A 25,399-nucleotide genomic window follows, 5' to 3' on the forward strand; every position below is an offset into this window, starting at 1 on the left:
ATGTGCGAACTGTACTAAAATGGTACTAAATTTGGTGCAGGTACTAAATAGTACTATATTTGGTAAAAATTTGGTATTGGCTGAACAGATAGTGCTTGAAATCTGAAATTTGGTATTAAGGTCGTTGTACATGAGGCTACACATCGACTAGTGGAGGTGTTTTCTGAAATTTGTACTACAATTTTACAAAAATTACAGAATGGTACCATATTTGATTTTGGGTGAAGGAATAGAGATAAAATTCTGACAATTTATATTCAGATCACTGGTGGTATCTGTGTTTGAGATTTGGCGATGGTTTGGAAATGCGTTCCATATTTGTACGAAAAGTATTAAATGGTACTAAATTTGGTATTGGGTGAAGGGATAGAGCTGAAATCCTCAAATTTGTTCGTATCGTGAATATGAAGGTGGTTTCGGAAATATGTACTATATATGGATGCAGGGAAAGACCTAAATTTGATATGGATGTCACTGTTGGTGTCTTTGGTTGAGAAAAGAGGCTGGTTTTAAATATACAAAGTGGTGGTAAATTTGGTAATAGGGGAACTTAAAGACCTGAAATCATGAAATTGTATATTGATGTCACTGTTGGTATCTGAGGTTGGAATTTGGAGGTGGGTTTGGAAATTTGTACTATATTTGTTCGAAAAGTGCTAAATTGAACTAAATTAGGTATTGGGTAAAGGAATAGAGCTGAAAGTCTGAAATTTGATATGGATGTCACTGGGTTTGGATATGCGTAATATAGTTGTACTAAATGTACTAAGTAATGGTAATGGGGGAAATTACAGAGCCTTTTAATTATTACAAATTTTTACCCGTTGTGGGAAGTGGTCCAATAGGAGTGGTAGAAGATCTTGTGTTGGTAGAAATATTGAGATGGGCGAAATTTAAAGGTAGTCGGACTTTTATTTAAAATTTTATAGAAGTTATAATTATTCAAAATGTTGACCTTTTATGGGGAACGTATTTGGTTGAGTGGAACGATGTTGTCCATTTTTGCACCAGATCTAGTACTGCTAAAAAGGGCCGATGTCGCCCTTCTCCGGACTTCACCTAAGATATACCAAGTTTGGACCAAATCGGATACTCCCTTCGAGATAGAGTGCACCAGCCACTCACGTAGAATAGATCGACTCCAAATGTCCTCAAATAGATTTGGTTCCAAGACCCCTGGGTCTAACACCATTATTTCGATAAAGTACGTTTTGGCCCTATCAAAATCGATATACACCATCTCTAGCCATATGGTTGAGGATATAAAGAAATATCCTCGATTTTTCGACAAGGATCAAAAACTCTTTAAAAAAAATTATTACAAATCCATTTTTTTGGGCATAGAATACAAAAAAATCCTAAAAATACAAAAATGTCTCAACAAACATTTTTGAGCCTGAAGTCCTTGAATCTTAAAAAATTACAGATTTTCATGGAGATTTCAAAAAATTTAAAATTTTGAATAAGTCATGTTCATTATATCCTTAAAAATCTGATTAAAAAAATATTCCTAAAAAATCTAAACATCTCTTGAAAAATATTAAGACCTGTAAAAATTGCACCGTATTGGACATCTCTTACTCATAATACAATATTCAGGTATATCAAAAATTTTATATTTTGTGATGGAAAACTTAATTTTTAAAATATTTAACCTAAATATTGGGGTGTTCCCTTTTGCCGTTAATGTGGGAGATGTCAGAAGTAGTAAACCCCATTCTTTCTTTAAGTTGGTTTTACATACAGTTTGGCTTCTTAAGCATTTTGAGTGTTTGTGGGGACGTACCAGAAATTAAAGGTTAATATGGGTCATCTACAGAAAATCTAACATTGTCGAAAATATCAACGAAGTTCGAAGAAAATTGGTCACTTATTTCAGATTTATTTATGAGGGGTTTGGAGGGTACAGTTTAAGAGTTCAGTTTTGAGAGAGGAGTATGAATAGGAGTAGCAAAATGGTCCATTAAACAGGTGGAATTATTTTTTTTTAAATCGTGGTAGCGATACCAGAATGTGTGGTGTGATATTTTCCGTTTAAAGACTTGACCTAAAATTGATAAAAAATATTATAATTTGGACCAAATCGGATACTCCCTTTGCGAATTATTGTTCGCACCAGCCAGGCAGATAAACGGATGGACGGTATTCACAATACCTCTATTAATTTTGAAAACCATTTAAAAAATCGTGAGTTTTTTGTCTGAAAACATTTAGTTCCTTTTTTCAATGTAGTTTTGAATATCACCAAACATGTAACATGCACGTGTTAGCAATATATTCCATTAACATAAAAACAAATACTTTTTATTTATTTACTCAATTCCCGTTTCGATTATTTCAAATTTTTTGTCTCATTATTCCATTTCGTGCCCTCCCCATGGCGTATAAGTGTTGCCAGTATGTATACGTCACCACACAAAAAATTCACATAATATTCGTACACGACACACACCCAACCAAACAAATTTGACAGGTGACATATCAATAAGTACGAAACATTTAATGGATTATAAATGAATTTTGACATTTCAATTTGGTTGGTTGAATGGCGAAGATACTTATTTGCCAGCAAACAAGCCATTAAATGAAACTAAATTTTTGGCTTGTCAAAGTCAATACAAAGCAATTAGGCTTCTGTGGCGTTGATTTACAAGTTTATTAATCCAACAAGTAATTTATTTAAATATCAATATGGATGTATGTATGTTTGTTTTATTTCATGATGTATTATGACAAACATGTCACCTGCAACATTAATATTCTCTTTAAATGCGATATAAATCAAAGCTTATATGGTTTTTTGTTTGTCGCATGATTAAATCCAAATTAATGGCAACGAATTACTACAGCTGTAATTATAATAGTCATTTCGATAACGACAAATATTTCCATTAATTTGTCTTATTAATTATGACAAGTGACAAAAAAAAAAAAAACAAGTAAAAAAGCTGTAAGTTTGGCCGGGCCGAACTTTGGATACGCTCCACCATTTGGAACGAATTTGAAAATTCTCAAAAACAATAAAATCCATTAAAAATTCTGTTAAAATCTAAAAAATGTCGAATGTAGCTCTTATATTAGGGTCTATACGACGACATGGACCTGTATGGGCAACTTTCGTCATAAGCCATTACAAAATTCAAATGTGAAACTTGAAAAAAAATTCGGTGAATAATGTCGCTAAAATCATCAAAATACCGAATATCGTGGGATACCGATATACGAAGACGTGGACCTGCACAGACAATTTTCTCTCTTAGGCTGTAGTATCCATTTCGAACTTCAAATGCCAAATTTGAAACGATTCCGGTGAATAATGTCGCTAAAATCATCAAAATACCGAATATCGGGAGGTACCGTTATATGGGGGTTATACGAAGACGTGGACCTGCACAGACATTTTTTTCTGTGATAGGCTGTAGAAACCATTACGAACTTCAAATACCAAATTTGAAACAATTCCGGTGAATAATATCGCTAATATCATCAAAATACCGAATATCGGGAGCTACCGATATATGGGGGCTATACGAAGACGTGGGCCTGCACAGACAATTTTCTCTCTTAGGGTGTAGTAACCATTTCGAACTTCAAATACCAAAGTTGAAACGATGCCGGTGAATAATGTCGCTAAAATCATCAAAATACCGAATATCGGGAGTTACCTTTATATGGGGGGCTATGCGAAGACGTGAACCTGCACACACAATTTTCTGTCTTAGGCTGTAGTATCTGTTACGAACTTTAAATACATAATTTGGAACAATTCCGGTGAATAATGTCTCTAAAATCACCAAAATATCGAATATCGGGAGATACCGTTATATAGGGGCTATACGAAGACGTGGACCTGCACAGACAATTTTCTGACTTAGGCTGTAGCATCTATTTCTAACTTCAAATACCAAATTTTAAACAATTCCTGTGAATAATGTCGCTAAAATCATCTAAATACCGAATATCGGGTGGTACCGTTGTATGGGGGCTATACGAAGATGTGGACTCGCACACACAATTTTCTGTCTTAGGCTGTAGTATCCATTTCGAACTTCAAATACCAAATTTGAATCGATTTCAGTGAATAACGTCGTAAAAATCATCAAAATACCAAATATCGGGAGTTACCGTTATATAGGGGCTATACGAAGACGTGGACCTGCACACACAAGTTTCTGTCCTAGTCTGTAGTATCCATTTCGAACTTCAAATACCAAATTTTAAACAATTGCGGTGAATAACATAGCTAAAATCACCAAAATACGAATATCGGGAGATACCGATATATGGGGGCTATACGAAGACGTGGGCCTGCACAGACAATTTTCTGTCTTAGGCTGTAGTATCCATTACGAACTTCAAATACCAAATTTGAAACGATACCGGTGAATAATGTCGCTAAAATCATCAAAATACCGAATATCGGGAGGTACCGTTATATGGGGACTATACGAAGACGTGGACCCACACGACCCATTTTCAGTACCAAAAGTCCTGAAGTCATAATATACATTTGAGTAAAATTTTATCAATCTACTTCATTTCGTTCGGAAGCTAGAGTGATGTCCACAGACGGACGGATATTGCTAAATCGACATAGAATTTTATGCTGATCAAGAATATATATACTTTGTAGGGTCTAAAATGTATATTTCGAGGTGTTACAAACGGAATGACAAACTTAATATACCCTACATACTATGGTGGAGAGTATAAAAATAAAAACTTCATTTATACGCACAGGACTTTTTTCGGATGTGCAACGAAGGCAAATAAGCAAGCGTTAAAGAGGAGGGGATCATCCACTAGCCATGGATGTCGATTTCCCATTTTGGAACAAAAAGGAAATTTTTTTGTCAAAAGTTGTGAAAAATCTATTCTATGCGTTATATGTGAGCTACATCAAAAGTGGGTCAATTACAATATACCTGAATGTCAGGCAGACTTTATCGAAAATCAAATAGCTCTATTGTTATTCTGTTAATATTTCTAACTCCACCAAATTTCTAAAGAAAAAAGTTCTTTCAAATTTTCCACAAACTTTGAAGTTTAAATAAATTTAGTTTAATTTCCATTTCTGGCCTTTACATAATGATTGCCGGCCTCATTGTATGAGTGCCCTGTCACAACGTATACGCCCAACCGTCATCATCAAGTTGATTTTTTTTCTTTTTAGGTTGGTACATTTTGCAACAAAGTGCCACATCAATTTGTAAATTGCCAAATGGATTACAAATGACATTTGACATTTTCAGTTAACTGCACATGTAGACCCAGTACAGTTGTATGTGTTCAAAAGAATTCAACTGTCAATAACAGTGACTGAAAAAAAAAGTGACTGAAAAATGAAACATATTTCGTTTGGGGATCATTTACAATATAATTGAATGTGAATTTTGTTTTCCCAAAACAAACCTTTCCAGGCTCATACCGTGACTCAGATAACGTTATAAAACGTCTTGGTGTAAAAATACCAAAGTTATTGGTTGGCAAATTTTGAATTTTCCCTTTGTCATGTTTAAAATCGAAATTGGTGCATTGAGAGGCATAATATTATTACAAAATCAAGAATGTCTTTGCATTTTTGAATACTTCTAAGAACATTTCTTATTATTCTTCTCATTATTTTAAGAAATCATGTAATACTAAGTGACCTTTGCTTCGGCTATACCGGCTGGGCGTTGAAAATGTGTCCCTCAACACCTCAAAACCAATCTCATTTAAGTAAATTTGTTTTTTTTTTTTAATTCTGTAAGCTTAACACATTTTTCGAATTTCATAATATTGTTGACCTTGGTAAGGAACAAGACTATATCCTTCAGTGAGTGTGGAACAATATTAAAAAATTCAATTGACAAAGTTAATCTTTAAGAAAAAATTTCACTCCATCAGCCTTCTTCTTGATTAAAGCAGTTTTGTCCTTAAAGAACTTTGATAGTTTGAAATAACCTATTTTTGTATTAAAACCCCATATTTTTGATCGATCTGAATCCAGGTGTGTGATACCACATGGCTATCTCCATCGTCTATTTTAAATTTATGTTGAATATTTTTTGGAATTTTTTGCACAGCGTATTAGTTTCAGCATAATGTATAAGCCACTCAGCAATTCAGAATTTGAACTTTCTGGCCGGGTAGCCAAAAATGTCGGTTAACATATTTTAAGGCATGAAAGTGTCTTACTTCTAAAAATAACGATTATCTTATTTTGGAAGAAAATCTTAATCTTTGTAAATTTCTGGTGGCAGTTATTTCTCGAAAACAATTATCCATATCCGGTTTCTCTTTGTATGAAAAGTAGGTGCTACCTTTGTCTTTCTGGAACTATTTTTGGTCAAATTCAAACTTCAAAGAACTAGAACTTTAAAAGGATCAGAAGATATATTTTTGGTTAAACTTTTCGATCTTTTGGCCCTGCCTAGACCCGTTCGATAAAATTTATAATTTTATTTAACATAGTTTTTAGCGAATTTTGCCTTCGGAACTACCCTTGAATAATTGTGTCCGTTTTTTTATTCTAACTGAAGGAGGCCACCCTTATTGCCCTCTTCCGAACTCATAATAATATTACGATGTATAAAGTGTGGTTGAAATTGGATACTCCCTTTGAGGGTTATCGATTGCACCAGACAGACAGAAAGACGGACTGAAGGACACCCATAGGTTGACACCAAATGTCCTGAAATGGATTTCATCCAAAGAGATATGCATCTTTTGGTCGTATCAAATGTAGCTATATTGCTGATGGTATAAAAACATAAGTGTTGAGCCCACTGTGCTTTAAAAATATCTTAAGCCGTCTAATGTGTCTAAAAAATAAAGTTCCATTCCCTAGTAGGCTTCGAAAAATTTCTTAAAAAATATATATTGCCATTTTTTTTTTAAAAAGCAAAAATATTGCCAAAGTTGTGAAAATTCCATCAACCATTCCTAAAAAAATGTTTAAAAAATCTTAAAAACCCTGAGTATGTCGAAAAATAAAAGATCTTCAAATTAAAATTCTCATCCCATGTATTTATATATCCCACGTATATTCTTAAAACTCCACGAGTATTACCCTTAAGGTATCTAACAAATATCATTTTAAAACTTAGATTATTGGTCTCAATATATTTCTAAGGGAACCCATTAAATCCACTAATACTGCTACCAACATCCACAAGTATTACTCCGAAAGCCATAGTCATAAGACAACTACAGTATTACGCCTTATATATCTCTAATTCCCAAAATAATTATCATTGATCTGATTATTTTAATCGCACCCATTGAAAAACCTCTCAAAACTTATTCTTGAAAAAAAAATCTAAAAAAATAACTCCCCCCATGGCATTTTAGATATCCATAATTTCTACAAAATCCTGCATTTTTCTGAGTCTAAGTCTTCCTTGAAGATTTTTCTTCACAACAAAATTTCCTGTCCCATTTCAACTAAATTTGGATAAAAATGCCAACTCCCCCCTAGATCCTTCTTTATTTTCCCAAAATTTTCATATAGTTTGTATACATTTACATAATACATTGTGATTGATCATTTCCGGCTATGACTCAATGCCATTTATCGTATAAGAAATATATTACTTATACCATAATACATTATAATACTCATACGCCTCTTTTGTCACAGATTATTACCCATACGCCCCCTACACACTCTAGCATTTGTTTGCCCCCAAAACCTTAAATGTCAAATACACCCACAGAAATCTAACAATCTCTATTATCTTCCAACGAAGCCTAATAGTGTTGCAGTCATCACACATGCCATATTGTCCTTGGTCACCCTGGCTCTGTCATCATGTCTGGGCCGTGCCTTCTTAGAATTGGAAATCAATCAATCCAATGCACTGTAATCAAACAAATCTTCTTAAAAGCAATCACTCGGCAAAATATGCATGACCAAAGGTTGGAAATGCATGGGATTTTCCCTTTTTGACATTCCGTAAATTTTCCACAACATTAAATTCGTTGCCAGAACACCGCATGGGCAGCGGCAGCAACAATAACAGCAGTGGCAGCTTCAGTATCTGTTTGTGAGCAAACGAAACAATGCCGTACCAAAATCAGAATCAAAGGACACAAACACAATGGTCATGTCAAATGGACGCCACAAGCCATGGCCGACAATAACAACAACAACAGCAACGACAATGGCAACTGCCGGTGCAGCTAAACAAATGATGATAAAACGAAGCAGCAACATAACGGGGAGGAAACCAAAGGACGTACTCGCAGCCATCCATTCATTCATACGCACACATATACACGTACATATCGTGCATAAGAAGATATTGATAACATAAGAGACATATATATACTTACTGCATCCCTGTTCATCAGAATTATCGCCACAGTCATCCTTGTGATTGCACTTCAATGAAGCACTAATACACTTTAAGCCATTGGCACAACGAAACTGATCCAGGCGACAGGCGGTGCCCAGGCAGTCCTCTTCATCACGACCATTGCGGCAGTCCAAATAGCCATCGCAACGTTTCTCCGTGGGCACACATGGACCGGACAAACGACTGCCATCCGAGGGTGGTAAACCGCCGGGTTGATTGCAAAATACATCGGTTCTTTGACATTTTCTATAAGCTGCAGTTGCAATGGCGAGAGTTGAGGATTCGGTAGACGAGCCAAGGCCAGATGGAGTAATGTAATCGTGGAAGTGGTAATGGTGATGGTAGTAGTGGCGGTGGCATTGTCAGTATCAGCAGTTGCATGTTTGGTTTTTTTTTCGCAAAGCCCATAAAAAATGTTTGCAGACGTTGAAAGAATTCCAGAGATGGAGCAAAAAAAATTATCGAAATGAACAAATGAAGAATTGGCATCCAGACAAGTAGAATTATATATAAAAGGCGAGAGCGAGAGATATACCGATATGTATGTATATGTTTATATATAGATTATTGACAATTTATTGCATCAGATTGCATTGCATTGGGTGTGTGTGTGTGTGTTTGTGTGTGGAGTGTTTGGGTGAGGGCATGTCGTTAAGATGGGATTGCACAGTTGATTGTTGACATGAATGCAGTTTGTTTTTTGTTTGTTTGTTTGTTTGCAAGTTGCAGCAACAGCAAACATAATCGAAATATATTTGCCAAGAGGAGTGTCATCATCATCAGCAGCAGCAGAGGCATCAGCCACATTGTGAAGAGTTACAAGAGAGCATAAGGATGTCAAACAGATAATATTTTTGTTGTTGTTGTTTTTGTTGACATAAGCCAAAAGAAAAATTGATATGTAAAAGAAACAAGCGACAGATGCCGTTAAAACAATGATGATAATACAGTAAAGGAAAACAATAAAATGGAATGGAAGGGAGGAAGGATGGAAGGAATCGAGGAAGGATGGCAAACGAAGGAAACGGAAATGATAGTTGATTTCATATTGACCAAAAGAGGTAACGAAAAGAAGCAGCAATTCGCGGAGTAACAGCATCAGCGTCAGCATTGATATCAAAGTTGTCATCGTCATCATCAGCATCATCGAGGAGTAGACAGCAAACATGAAATGAAAAAAGAGAGAAGAGAGAAAAAAAGAGAAAAAAAAAAACAATTAATAAGAATGTTTGTTTGAGAAAATACAAAGAATTAAAATTACATTAATAAACAATTTAAATTAATTTAAATGATAACAAAAATTAATTATTTTTCATTAATATTTTTTTAATTATTAATATTAATACATTAAATAAAAAATTATAATAAATAAAATTTAATTTATCTGATTGGAAAAATTAATTATTTTTATTTATATATTTTTTAGTTAATATTATTGTATTTAATAACATAAATGAATATACATGGCAAATAAATTGATGTGTAGTATTTTGTACCCTTGATTGAGTCAAGTAGTTTGTTACAATTCAAAATATTTGGCCTTCCAGAGCTTATTTCCTCGAAGAAGACTCTCTAAAGAAGTACTTTCCCAGATTAAAAACTTTAGAGATACACGAGAATTTATCACATATTTGCATAAAATATTGAGTCCAAATATGGATTAGTATGCCGACATCCATAACCTTTATAAATCTTTTTTAATTTTTCAAAATTTTCATATATAAAATGTATATATTTTCATATTTTGTGATTGACATCCTCCGGCTGTGTAAAAATCTACGAGTATACATCTGAAATTTCTTAAAGAAAAAAAAAATCAAGTAAAAGATAAGCTAAGTTCGGTCGGGTCGAACTTTTTATACCTTCCACCAATTGAAAGGAACTTGAAAAAATAAAAAAATCCGTCCAAAAATACAGCTTTAGCGGTATAGGTCCCTATACGAGAGGTATGTAACTATTTTCTAATTTTCTGTAACTAATTTTCTGCCATAGCCTATTGTACCGATTCTGAACCTTAAATACGAAATTTTAAGCAATTCCACTATCCTATAATCATCAAAATATCGAATATAGGGAGGTATAGTTATATGGGGGCTATACAGACACTTTTTGGTCATTCATTGTAGTACCCGTTACGAAATTCAACTACGAAATTTGGAACAATTCCGGTTAATAATGTCTCTAAAACCATCAAATTACCGAATATAGGGAGGTATCGTTTTAGGGGGCAATACGAAGACGAAATTTCACTCCCATACGCTATTTTTAGTCGTAGAACTTTAAATACGAAATTTGAAACAATTCTGGTCTAAAATTCTACACAAGGAGTTCCTTCTGAGAAGTTTGCCGCCTGAAAGAGAATTTTCTATATAGATCCTCGATATCGTATATCCCCCATACAATGGTGCCCCCTGATATTCGGTATTTTGATGATTTCAGATACATTTTTCAATGGAATAGTCTGAAAACCTACACAAAGAGTTCCCTCTGAGCACTTCATTCCCTGGAAGAGAATTGTCGATACAGGTCTGCGTTTGGTATAGCACCCATGGTATAGCATACCCGAGATATTCGGTATTTCCAGGATTTTCGCTACATTATTCACCGAAATTGCGTCAAATTTCGTATTTGAAGTTCGTAATGGGTACTACATTTTTCTATTGATTTTTTTGTTGACAATTTTCAAATTCCTTCCAAAGTTCAGCCCTGCTGAACTTAGCTGATTTTTTACTTGTTTTTTTTTTAATTCACGATTTTAGTTCATATGGCCTCGCGAAGAAATATTTTTAAACATAATAAATATTTGAAGGAATATTAAAATTAAAATCACTCCAAAATCTAAAAATCCTCATAGTCCTCTAGAAAAGACTCTTTAAAATCCAAAATTATTACTCTGAACAGACCCTACCCTGTTCTACTTATTTCCTTAATAATTGAAATCAAAGCTCTTTGTTCCTCAAAGACGTGGACCTGCATCAAAGCTCTCTCTTTTTCTCCTGTTCCACTTATTTCCTTAATAATTTAAATCAAAGCTTTTTGTTCCGCCAATAGTTTCCTATAATCAAAATCCATTTAATTAAGTTATTTTTTTATTGACATTACATAAAGGCAGTAACTTTTCTAATTAATTAATTGCTGCATACACGGTTTGTTATCGTCCTTATCCTTCTCTATCTTCTTCAGCCATCGTCATCTATCATGTCATGTGCAGTCGTAGTGCATCTAAAAGAACTTCATTCTCTTTGTTGTGTGTATCTGTGTGTGTGTGTGTACGATGTATTTTTTATTGCAACATTTCAATTTTTCAAATGTGCTCTCTATCAACCAGACGACGACTATAAGTCATTAGTAACATTCAGGTTATTGTTGTCGTTTTTGTATTGTTTTTTTTTTTGTTGTTGCTGTTGTTTCTACTGTCAGTGCAAGGAAATAAATCCTTTTCAATTATTTCCTTGTAACGAATATTTCTCTTTTGATTTTTCCATTTGGAAAAATGGCAAAAGTTATTGTCGATGTCATTGCAAGGTACAGAGTACGTGAGTTACGGAACTTGAGTTTGTCAGTGTGTGTATGGGTGTGTGTGTGTTCGATGCCATTGCATACCAACCGTTTCGGTTCGATCTTTTCGAAACAAGTCTTTGGAATCAACTTAGATTTCTTGTCTTATGATTGTCATGCTACGGTTGTTGCCTTAACTCTTGCCTTCTTCTGGCACCATTCAACTTAAAAGTTATGTTGTAGTAGTTGGTGGTATTGTTGTTGTTTTTGTTAGATATATATATTTCTGCCTGTCAGAGTTTTGTCCCACTTCATCGTTTTGATAAAGTTTTTCTTGAGTTCTGTGTTCTTCTTTGGTTTTGTTTTGCTTATCCTGTTGTCAGATTCATTCATTCGTTTCTTAGTTATTTCCTTCCGCTCTCTACCGTTCTCTATGATGCCCTGTCATTTCATGCTATTTCTCTTCTTGGCATTTTTTTCTCCTTTCTATACCAAATGAGTTTTCTATTTACTGGGGTTTTGTGTGCCCGTTCTCCACGTTCACTTTTTATTTTGTTGTCGAAGAAAAATGGTACAAATCAAAAGCACATTCATCGCAAACTATTGTGTTGTTTATTTCACCGGCTTTAGTTCTTCTTTCCTTCGGTTCTGTCGAAGTTTACTTCTTACTTAGTTTACTGTTTGTGATTTCTTAATGTTTATTGTTGTTGTTGTTTTTTTTTCTGTTTTTTTCTTCTTCTACTTCGAGATAGGAATAAGATAGAAAACTGCATCGTAGAACTTTATTTAATGAAAATTGAAAATGCTACCTCTAAACTTTGATTTTACTTCAGAAACAATTTTGTGTTGAGCAATGTATCTGCAGGAATTGTTTTGAATCGATAAATTTAAAGTTGTCATGTTTTGATTTAATTTTTTATGAAAATTAAATAAATATTAAGATGAGATTTTAAATTTCAAGAAACCATTTGAATTTGAATAAATATTTTTTGTTAGAAAATATTAAAACAACATTCAAAGGATTAAAAGACTTTCGTTACTACCGACATTTATATTTGTGGGGGAGATACCAAAAGGAGTGAATGGGCATAGGTCATTTACTGCTCAATATTTATTGCAAACTCTCTTTCTCTCTCCTCTCTGTCTTATGTTTTGATGCCGCAAATTCTTAATTTGGCCTCTTAATTCTTAATTTGAGATGTGAGATAGACATCAGGTATGTTATGTTTAAAAATTCATTGATGTAAAATTTGAAAATTTTGAATTTTAACTCAAATATTTTTTTTTAATCTGGGTCTGGATTGTTTTTCTACTGAAATATGAAATGAAGAATATCTCCTTTTAATTTTGAATTTTAATTCAAATATTTTTTTAATCTGTGTCTGAATTCTTGTTCTATGGAAAAATGAAATGGAGAATATCTCCTTTTATATGTTTACTTCTCTTTCGAGATGAGCTAAATTATCTGAAATCTACAGTGAAAAGGAAAGCCGGAGAGACACCAGCACACGCTCACCACTATATGACTCCTTTTGCTGTTGGTTAAGCCATTTCGTTCCAAGATTTAATTTTTGTACCCTCAGCCCTATGGCTCCAGAGGGTATACAGGGTGAGATAAAAAACTGCAACAAAGTCAAACGCCATAATTTTTACATTTTTTTAATTTTATTGAATGAAAGGAAAAAAAAGATCGGAAATAGCATCAAATTTTAGAATAAGTTTAGATTAGTTCCAATTGGTCACCTTTGGCACGAATTATGCCCTTCAAACGGCCAATGAAACCGTTAAACGCTGCCCGAATGTTGCTCTGCGGTATTTTGGCCCATTCCCGGCGAAGTGCTTGCTTGAGGTGATCGACACTTTGGTATTGTTTTTAGTGCCAACCTTGCATTCCAAAATACTCCAGACACAATAGTCGAGCGAAGTGGTATCGGGAGATTTTGGTGGCCATTGTTCGCTGGAAATGAAGCGAGGAACCTCATTTTGTAACCATTTTTCGGTAGCCCGTGCCCAAGGCTTTAATACACCCTCCAGACTATTTTCGCGGTAATATTCGGCATTTATTCTGATGCCATGGTCGATTAATACGAGCGGAGAGCGACCATCGGCTGTTATGGTGGCCCACACCGTCACCATGGTCGGCGCTTGAGTTCTGGTGGCCAACCGAAGGTGCACATTTTCAGCTGATCTCTTTGGCGAGTAGGTAAACCCGATCATTTTGTTTGTTTACAAACTGCTGGACAACGAACGTTTTCTCATCGGAGCGGAGACAACCAAATTCGGCAGTTCACAATATTTGGCCAAGCGATGCAACTTTTTAGCTCTTTTGAGTTTATTTTCTTTCTGTTGCGGTGTAAGTTCTTGCACTTTTTGGAATTTCAATGGCTTTACCCCGAGCTCATTTTTCAATATTTGCCGAATGGAATATTGCGATATGTTCAGCTCACGAGCCATTTTTCGGCCACTGCGACGCGGGTTTTGATCAAGTCGCTTCTTTACTTCTCGAACCATTTCTGCTGATGCTGCTGTTTTCTTCCCTCCAGGTCCTTGCCGTCGGGCTACGCTATCAGTTTCGCGGTAACGAGACACAAAAGATTTATTCACATTTCAATGCTGGAGTTCTCTAACGATAGCCACTTGTGGTTTCCCAGCCAAATATTAAGAGATCACACTATCACGCTTGAATTCCATTACGAATAACTTCTTGTCTGGAAAATTCTCACCAAAATTCTTATGTACGCTTGTAAACAATATAATATGTTGTCACTGGAATATCTTCAACAGCTGTCGGATGAGTGGCTTAGAAATGACAACAGTCTGAAGTTTACTGCAGTTTTTTCATCTAACCCTGTATATCAAAACGTGCCTTTGTCGCTTTGAACCAACTCCGTTTCAGGATATTTGGCATCCATCGAAAGATGTCCGTGCGTCTGTCTGTCTGGCTGGCTGGTATGCACGATAACACTCCAAGGGAATATTCGATTTGATCCAAACTTTTACCTTACTATATATCTTCGGATTTTTTTTATCAAATCCAATTTGAAACAACTTATTTTTAATGATTTGCTAAATTTCTCTTTCATTTAATTGTGTGGAACGCATATTTTTAATTTTTTTTATAAAAGTTGTCTTTTCTCTTCTCTTCATTTTCCTATTGTCAAAGTTTCAAAATTAAACAAACGAAGAGAATATCACATTTTATTTTATTTATATAAACTTTTTGATGGTAGTTTTTGTGTTAATTACTTTTTAGTTAAGATTTTAAGATTGTTGTTTAAATTGTTTAAGAATTGTCAAGTTTTAATGGGGTTGAATTTCGACAAAGCACTCAAGGAGATAAAAATAGCATGAATTAAAAAAAAAAGATTTTTTCAGGATGCAGCCATACATAATAACAGAATTTAGATAATGGAGTGTTTGATAGATGTACAAAAGGTTTTTTTTTGGATATTTACACTATATGTGTACGAAAATTACTAAAATGTACTACATTTGGTACCATTGAACGGTTCGAGCTAAAAACTAAAAATTTGAAATGCGATTCAACGTTGAGGAGTAGAGTCAATTTAATTTATTACAATTTGAAATTTGAGGAACGGGTGGAGCTGGAATCCTGAAAGAGTGTAGAATATGGAGAAAGTTTTCGAAATGTGTACTTTTTATCACGAAAAGTACTAAATTTGGTATAATTTTGATTTTGGTGAACTGATAGAGGTGGAATTCTCTAATTTGGAAATAAAATTAGTCTTTTTACATTGTAGGACTGAGGTGAGGTGTGTACTAAACGGTACTAAATTTGGTACATTTTTTTTTTGTAAACCGGTAGAGTTGGCCTCCTGAAAATTTGTACTTCAGTTTACTAAGTGGTACTAAATTTGGTACAAATAGGATATGGTTCACCTAAATAGAGATGGTATCCTTAAAAATTGGAAATATGATTTTTTTCGGAGTGTAGAATTAGGATGTGTAGGTAGTTTTGGAAATTTGTTCGATGAGATAAGATCAAGTTAGAGAAGCTGTGATATAGTTGGAAAACTTGGATTGAGCTCCAACGTTTATAGATTTTCAACAAATTTGACAGAGACTGTTGTACCTCTAGTACCGGATAACATTGATGCATAGTGCATCACCGAGCTTTGCCGAATGGTAAAATTCGGTTGAATATGAAGAAATCTATTCAATTTGGGCTGATATTACATATATGGTGGGCAATAACCGTAAAATCGGATGAAGATTTATATCGAAGCTGCATAAAAATCTGAACCGATCTCGATAAAAATTGGCATACGCATTTTCGAGCAGGATGTGATGCTCTGTATCAAATATCATTGTTGTGGAGTGCATATTACGAATGTGAGGGACTTCAACACCAAATCGGAAGAAACATATGTGTAGGAGCTATAGCTATATCTGAAGGGATTTCCACCAAATTTGGATATATGCTTCTAGGTTGCATTCAGCCGGAAGTGCCACAATTCACTCCATTTGGATTGATATTGGCCATTTGGTGCACAATTAACCCGAAATCGGTTGAAGATATATATGGGAACTATATTCAAACCTGAACCGATCTTGATAAAATTTGGCAGAGGTATATCTAAGCTGTATCTGGTACCAAATGTCATTCTTGTGGAGTGCATATTACGAATGTGAGGGACTTAAACACCAAATCGGAAGAAACGTATGTATGGGAGCTATAGCTATATCTGAACCGATTTTCACCAAATTTTGATGTAATGGCTTCTAGACTGGATTCGGTCGGATGTGTCAAAATTCAGGTCATTTGGACGGATATTGGCCATTTGGTGCACAATTAAATGGAAATCGGTTAAGGATATATATGGGAGCTATATCTCAATTTGAACCGATTCTCACCAATTTCAATGGGGTTCGTCCTTGGGCCAAACAAATATTTTTATCTCAATCGGATAATAAATGCGACCTACATTTTATTCACAAAAATACATGTATAGACGGATGGACGGATGAACGGAAGGACACGCGGACTGACATGCATAAATCGACTCAGAAATTGATCCTATTAAGATCCTTATGGGTCAAACTCGCTTCCTTCTCCATGTTACAAACAAATGCACAAAGACATGATACCCTTACCTCTATGTGGTGTAGGGTAAAAAAATCACCCCAATGCCTCTCTCTCATTAATACGATTCCGATTGCTATAATTTTCAACATATTGGTTAGCGACGTGTTGAAATGTTTGTTCACACTTTTGCGATGCGGTGTAAATGCTCATAGTCTGGTCTCCTTTGTTACATTGTTGTCGCGCTATTCTCATTGTGGCAGCTCGTAGTTGAACGTTGAATGCAACACTTTATTGTCAGTGTTGCAATGTTAGATAGTTGTGCTAGTGCTGTTGTTGTTGTTGTTGTTAGTGTCGTCGTCGTTGTTTTTTTTTTTTTTTTTTTTGGCACAGTTTAACTTCTTGTTCTCTCAATGTTTGTTTTTCTGCTTCATTGTTGAAAATGGAGAACAGGGGAGAGGGAAACTAGTTTTTTTGTCTAGTGGCGTTATTGTTGTTGTTCAAGGAATTCTTTCACTTCAATGTCATTACTTGGTATAAAATGCTTGCGGAACGTGCAAAACTTTGTATAGCTCAGGCTGAATGTGTAAACATGAATAGTTTGATGGTGCTCCCTCTCGGGCACTTTTCCCCTTCCCCTTAGGAACACATGACTTTTTATATTTTCCCCCTTGCTTTGGTTCGGTTACATTGCTTTTGTTGGAGCACCAGGATAGGGTCCTGTCGTTCGTTTGTTTGTTTGTTTACCATTCGCCAACCACCAGCAGCCACATTTCGTGGCACTTGTTCAAAAGGTTGTTAAATTATTCACAGGGAAAAACCAACACACACACATAAAAAATGTAAAGAAAACAAACCATTTCACCACCTCATCTAACCCTAGTTTTTGGTGTGAGGTGGCGGAGGGGTGAGGGAGAGAGATGGAGAATGAGAGAGGATTCTTATTCTTCACATTGCATCACATTCATTTAATTTGAATTATAAAAACTTAATGTGGCAACGAGAGCATGTCTTCAAAATTACAATGCAGGGCGAAAAAGTAATGAAGGACAGGGAGATTTCCAAAAAAAGGGAACAGAGACACAAAAAGTTGGCAACAGTTTTTCCTATGTTTTTTTTTTATTTTACTCTTTCTGTGTGGCATTTTGAACATAGTTAACTGCTCACTGAAGTGAGTGAGTGTTTTGTCACACTTTCAACACTGCCGGCCGTGGCGCTGATGCTGTTGCAAGACATGAAAGAAAGAAAAACGAAAACAAACGTTGCAAGGTATTTGACTGAAGAGGAAACTGCAAGTTGAAGTACTGACTTGATGAATGAGGAATTATCTAGTGCTAAGTTTATTAAGGAAGCTGTTGTCAGGACTACTTAGCCGGCACAAGGTACAAAAAGATTATCGCGCGTTGTTTTTTACTTTAAGATGAAAAGAAAAGTTTTTGGTATTTTAATGTTTTTTTTTTTTGCATTTTCAATTTTCCACTTAATGTTGAAATGATTTCTATTTAAGCAATTAGAATTAAGATAGTAGACAGCGTCTTCAAGAAGCCATTAGGGTTTTATTCTAATCCTAATTAAATAATGGTAAGGGTGCAGAGTTAAAGAAATTTTTTTTAATATTGCATTGAAATTTGCCTCTCTTTTCCATTACTCTTTTTTTTCCTTCCACAACCAACGAGGCTAATTAAAAAAGAAAAACTCACAACATATGCTTTCCGTGACAAACATAAATAAACGCTATTTCGAAATTGAATAAAGTTTTGACTAAATCAACAGAATATGAAACTAAAATAAAACATATTTACCAGAGCAAACAAACCGTCGCAACAACCATAATTATGAGCTATGCAAATATGGTAAATAAAAATGGTATTAGAGTCAGTCGGAACTTATTCGGATGCCATTGAAAACCGATCTTTGGCAAAGACAACGAATAATAAATTCTAATGGCTTTCAAAATCTCAATGATAGCCAAGTCATATTGCATTTAAAAAAAAACTCAAATACTTTCTTCAGTTTACTCTTAGAGTCAAAGCGCCATGCTTTGCTGTGAAATTTTGGAATTATTTTGATTTTAAGCCATTAAAATCCTAAAAAGAAGATGATGGCCAACTGTCAAAGTCACAATGGCTGTCAAAATCTCAAAAGAAAATGATGGCCTTTGAATGAGTGAATTCCAACTCTCACAGTTACGATGGCACTCAAATTTTCTCTTACAATTAAAGCAACTCTCATATCGAAATAGCTCTCAAAGAGGAAAATGGCTCTCATAGTCGCAACGAACTCAAATATTATCTACTAAGTTTCGTAGATTTAATGGCCAGATCGTCAACATCGAATCGCTGCAGATATCTCGAGAGGTTGTCTGGAAGAAGCAGAGGGCGGATGAAACTTGAACGGGTTAATTCTCAAAGAACCCAAGTCCTGTGGATACCTCAAAGGATAAAAACAAAAGATCCCGAAAACTATTGACATCTCAAGGGGTTTAATCACGTAGGCTCTAAGGCTGTTGGAATCTTAAGATGTACATTTTAGAGGCCCAAGAGCTTTGAATACCTCAAGTTGTTAATATTCGAAGAACCCAAAGCCTGTGGACACCACAAAGGCTACAAAATGAAGGCTGGGGACAGATCTTGGGTTTGAAACCAGAAAAACCCAAAGCCAACGAACTTTTTTGGAGGTTATATTACGAAGAAAAAGAAAAGAACCAGAGGACATTTGACCTCAAGGGGCTAAGTCACGAAAGAGCAATGGGTTTAGGACACTCAGAGAGGTTGAAACACGAAATTCAAGGGCTTCGAGTGCCTCGAGAATAGTTTAAGGGGTAAAATCTAATGTACGTGAGTAACAGAGGGGCTACGAACACCTCTATATACCTATGATTAAATCCTCAACTTTGTTTTCATTGTCTCCTTCACTGTAGCACACTATTGGTTTACTATCTTTCGGCGCAATGACTTCTGCAGTCATAATGACTCCTAAAGTCATAATGACTCCCGTAGTCATAATGACTCCCTTAGTCATAATGACTGCTCCAGTCATAATGACTCCTCAAGTCATAATGACTCCTAAAGTCAATATGATTCCTGTAATCATAATGACTCCTGAAGTCATAATGACTCCTGAAGTCATAATGACTCCTGAAGTCATAATGACTTCTGAAGTCATAATGACTCCTGAAGTCATAATGACTCCTGAAGTAATAATGACTCCTGAAGTCATAATGACTCCTGAAGTCATAATGCCTCCTGAAGTCATAATGACTTCTGAAGTTATAATGACTCCTGTAGTCATAATGACTCCTGAAGTCATAATGACTCCTGTAGTCATAATGACTCCTGAAGTCGTAATGACTCCTGTAGTCATAATGACTCCTGAAGTCATAATGACTCCTGAAGTCATAATGACTCCTGTAGTCATAATGACTCCTGAAGTCATAATGACTCCTGTAGTCATAATGAGTCCTGAGGTCATAACGACTACTGTAGTCATAATGACTCCTGTAGTCATAATGACTCCTGTAGTCATAATGACTCCTGTAGTCATAATGACTCCTGTAGTCACAATGACTCCTGTAGTCAAATTGATTCCTGGAGTCAAATTGACTCCTGTAGTCAATTTGACTCCTGAAGTCATAATAACTCCTGTAGTCATAATGACTCCTGTAGTCATAATGACCCCTGTTATAATGACTCCTAAAGTCATAATGACTCTTGAACTCCTAATGACTCCTGAAGTCATAAAGACTACTAAATAATGACTCCGGGAGCCATAATGACTCCTGAAGTCATTAAGACTGCTAAAGTCATAATGACATCAATAGTCATAATAACTTTTGAAGTCATAATGACATCTATGTTCATAATGACTTCTGTAGACAGCAGAATTCAGTAGGAGTCGATATGACTTCCTATATTCGAAATTATTTCTGAACTCTTAATGGCTTCTACTATAGTTTATAACCCTATTATTATTTCCCCTCATACTGAATGGATTCAATTCTATTTGGTAATCCGGATTTATGTTATCTTCCACATCACTAAAAACTTATAGTTAGCAAAACCCGTTAAATGTTCTGTCACATCTTAACATGCATGTATACACGTGTTCTATATATGAAAATGGAAATTCTAAACTAAATGGAAATATCCCCATTATATTAGTGTAGACAATTTTCCTAGTTTATTTAACAACTTATGTTGTATGTCATCAAATTAAAACACCCACTCACACACGAACACACACACACACACATTTACATGCATGTTAAACGGGAGGAGAGGTTTCAACGTTTGCATAACTGTCGAATTTGACGGAAGTATAAAAACAGAACGATAACATCTTCTGGCAGTCACTATGCAGTGCAGACACATGCCAAAAATTTCCATTAAACTGCACACTACAAAATTTATGCTCTTTCGTCTCTCCTTTCTCTGCCCCACTCTCTCTCTCCGTTATGATAATAAAGTTAAGAGTGAGAAATAGTTAGCATTGTTGTTACATCTTTATGATAATGATGTTTCTTTAAACGAAGACAACACAACTAAAGAGAAACATGCACACATATGTACATACATGTGCATGTGAAAGAGGATAAAAGTAAAGCATGGTTTTAGGAAAATGTCATTTAGATCCATGTTTGTATGTCGACAATGATGTTAAAGGAAATGTTCGAATAGCATGTATTTACAACTGTCATACAAAATAAAAAGAGAAAAGCAAAAGGAAACAAGAAACAAAAGCAACCAAATTCGACTTAACTACTTAGTATGTTTATCTCTCTCTCCTACTCTTTGACTTTCTTCTTCTCCATCATCTTTTCCTGTCATGAATTCATGTTGTTGTATGTTTATATTGTGTTTGTGTGTTTCGTAGTTAGGTCCTATTGTTCCATAAAGAGAACATAACAATTTTTGTTAAAAGTAATTATAATAGTTTTCTTATCTTGAATCATTGTTGTTGTTGTTGTTGCTGTTCGTGTTCGTTATGGCTATTGTTGACTTAGTATCCGTTCGTTCCAATTTCATTATATTAAGTTTAATACTACATATATTGTTTCCTTTCGAAGTACATGTGTGAGTGTGTGCATCCGGTATTTGTTCGAATGGAGTGACAACAAAATTGATGGCAAAATTTAAAAGCAGATAGTTCAATATATAAAAAATATATATGTACCCATTAAAAAAAAATTGAAAACTATTGTATTTCTTCTCAAAATCTTCTTTCCTAAATTTGTTGATTTTCATTACCCCCTAATGTATGCATCCTAATGGATCTACAATAATAGTTTGTGTACACTTTCCGTAATATTCTATGACATTTTGCAAAGAACCATTTAAATGTTATTTGTTAACAATAATAGGGATGATTATGGGAAATACCCTCGATGTAAGACAATGCGAAATAAAGTACACAATTAAAGGATACTTTAAGTTATGTGTGTGTGGGTGAGTGTATGGGTGCGTGACAATTACTTAAATTACATTGGCAAGGAATAAATACATTACAAGAAATGTGTGATGTTAAATATAATTGGTCTTATTATTAGAGGAGTTTAAACTGGGGGATACATAGTGACTATATAGGTAGTTTTGACTTTAGGAGTCAATATGATTACAGGCGTCATAAACTACAGAAGTTATAAAGAAGAGGACTTAAAATAATTCCAGGCCCCGGGAGTGATTCTGATTACGGCAGTTTTTAAGAGTTCCGTATTCCTTATGCCTACAGAAGTCATTATGGCTTTAAGGGTCAGTATGACTACAGAAGTCAATTTGGCTAAAGGAGTCATTATGATTATAGGAGTCTTTATTACTATCGGAGTAATTATGACTTTAGGGGTCATTATAACTTCAGAAGCCATTATGACCACAGGAGTTTTGACCGCAGGGGTCATTATGACTACTGGAGTCATTATGACTACAGGAGTCATTATAACTACAGGAGTCATTATGACTACAGGAGTCATTATAACTACAGGAGTCATTATGACTACAGGAGTCATTATGACTAAAGGAGTCATTATGACTACAGGACTCATTATGACTACATGATTCATTATGACTACTGGAGTCATTATGACTACAGGAGTCATTATGACTACTGGTGTCATTATGACTACAGGAGTCATTATGACTATAGGAGTCATTATGACTACAGGAGTCATTATGACTACAAGAGCCATTATGACCACAGGAGTTATTATGACTACAGGAGTCATCATGATTACAAGAGTCATTATGACTACAGGAGTCATTATGACTTCAGAAGCCATTCTGACTACAGGAGTCATTATGACTACAGGAGTCATTATGACTACAGGAGTCATTATAGGTACAGGAGTCATTGTGACTACAGGAGTCTTTATGACCTCAGGAGTCATTATGGCTACACCGAATATGAAGTAAGTGCTCACGATTTCTTTAAATGGAAGGATTCGGCATATAAGGACTTATTGTGAAACATTTGTTCTAATTTGTGCGAAGAAATCCTTCAGAAAAATTCACAATCTCTGAAGAACCAATTGATTATGTTACAGGCGTCATATACGGTAGCCCTGCTTTTGCGAGTTTGTTTTTATTACTAAACTGACGAGGTCCATGGGAGGATAAGGCGACGGTATGATTGAGGAGATAACCACTAAATTAAGACCTTTTCGAGTACTTAAAAAAATGAAATAAGATATTCCTGAAAAAAATAGTTAGTGTAGAGAATACTTTTTGAATATAGCCTCGTTATTATTATTATTCAAAAAAAATTCCGTAGAAAAATCTCCTCAATTGATATGGGGTTATACCAAGACGTATTATATGGGGTTATACCAAGACGTATTCCTTCATAAGTAATTTTTTGTCACAGGCTGTAGTACCCATTACGAACTTCAATTGCGAAATTTAAAACAATTCTGGTGAATAAAACCGCTAAAATCATCTGAATACCGAATATCTGGAGGTATCGTAATATGGGGGCTATACGAAGACGAGGTACAGCTTACGCGATTTTTTTGCGATACAAAACTTGAAAGAATTCCGGTAAAAAATGTCGCCAAAACCATCCAAATACCGAATAGTGGGAGGCACCGTTATATGGGGGCTATACGAAAACGTGGACCTACATGGCCCAAAATTCACAAATACATGTGTGCAGAATTTTAGCCATCGATCTCAATTCGTTCGAAAGAAACGTTGTTACAATAGAAAGACAGACAGACGGACATGACGAAATTTGCTCAGAATTTAACACTGATTAAAAATATATGTAGTTTGTTAGGTCTGACATGTGTATTTCGAGGAGTTACAAGCGGAATGACAAAGTTAAAATACCTTCCATAGCATGGTGGAGGGTTAAAACATTAACTAAAAAAGGCCAATATGGGGTATTCCCAAAAACCTATATTTGCATCTGATTTTGAATGTCCTTTTAATGTGTGTGTGTTTTTTTGGATCCTTTTTTCAGATATTGGCAATTTTGTTAAACGAAGAGCCTAATTTCTTCCATTTTTGATTCTCAGAGGATAGATATTCCCTGTATGTATTATTGGCTGTGGAGACATAGTTTTATTCTGATCTAAGTTCATAACACCCACAAAAATGTTTCGATCCTTTAAAAAAATGTTTTCTATAATATATGCTTTGGGTGCTCTTCCCCGATGTATGTCTTCATAAATACACCTATTAATTTATCCTTTTATTTTTTATTATTTAATTTTTTATTTAATACCTTTTTACGCACATTACCTTTAATTTTTCCTAATCTTATCTTTTAATATCATCATTATTGCTCGTTATTATTTACAGAACATACATCCCTTGAGGGATGGAACAAATGTACTTAAATTATCTCCATATTAATAAGTATTAAATACACAGAACACACAGCTACATAAACACGCACGCACACACATACGCCCACTCCAAACACACAAATATTTGCGCAGAACTCTAAGGCTTATAAAAGTAAAGCTGTAATGCATGTAATAATTGTCGTTGCCTTCATCTTCGGCATCTTTAAATATTACAAATAATAAATTACAAATAATAAATTATAACACAAACACATGCACATATAGGTGTATGTGTGTGCATTTAGGGTAAATATTGTATGCATGTACAAGAAATGTAGGAGGGAGTGTGTGGAAAAGTGTTGTCATTTAAAATTTAATTTGAATTTGCAAATAAAAAATTTCTTGAAAAGAGGTCCAAATACTACTTTGAGGTCCTTTTAAACCCTGCAAAGGTCCTAAAATATATTCCACTCCCATTTCGAGGAGAACTAATAGAAAACTTTTTCATATCAAACGTATAATTTTCAGAGGTTGGATTTTAGAGTCCCCAGGACAAGACTAGGGAACCTAGTCAAAATATGGCCTTGGAAATCAGGGGGCCGATTCTCAGGGTCCTCCTGCGTACGTTCCTGATTAAAACAATATTAAATATCGATTGTGTTCAACAAAAGTTTATAAAGTTTAAGAAAACCTCAAACCATTTTAACTCCAGTTCAAATTCTTATACCTTCCACC

The 25,399-nt window shown here is 34.9% G+C and overlaps 1 protein-coding gene across 3 annotated transcripts in view; it reads right to left on the minus strand.

Moving 5' to 3' along the window:
* The window catches only part of LOC101890934 (low-density lipoprotein receptor-related protein 2), a 481,392-nt gene that overhangs the window by 26,804 nt on the left and 429,189 nt on the right, over positions 1-25,399 (minus strand). For all 3 annotated transcript variants that reach the window (XM_059120925.1, XM_059120924.1, XM_059120926.1), the window contains exon 5: positions 8,320-8,595. In XM_059120925.1, the coding sequence (XP_058976908.1) occupies positions 8,320-8,595 (276 nt within the window). The remainder of the gene's footprint in view (positions 1-8,319; positions 8,596-25,399) is intronic.

The sequence above is a fragment of the Musca domestica genome, unplaced genomic scaffold (assembly GCF_030504385.1).
Source record: "Musca domestica strain aabys unplaced genomic scaffold, Musca_domestica.polishedcontigs.V.1.1 18, whole genome shotgun sequence".
Taxonomy (NCBI): domain Eukaryota; kingdom Metazoa; phylum Arthropoda; class Insecta; order Diptera; family Muscidae; genus Musca; species Musca domestica.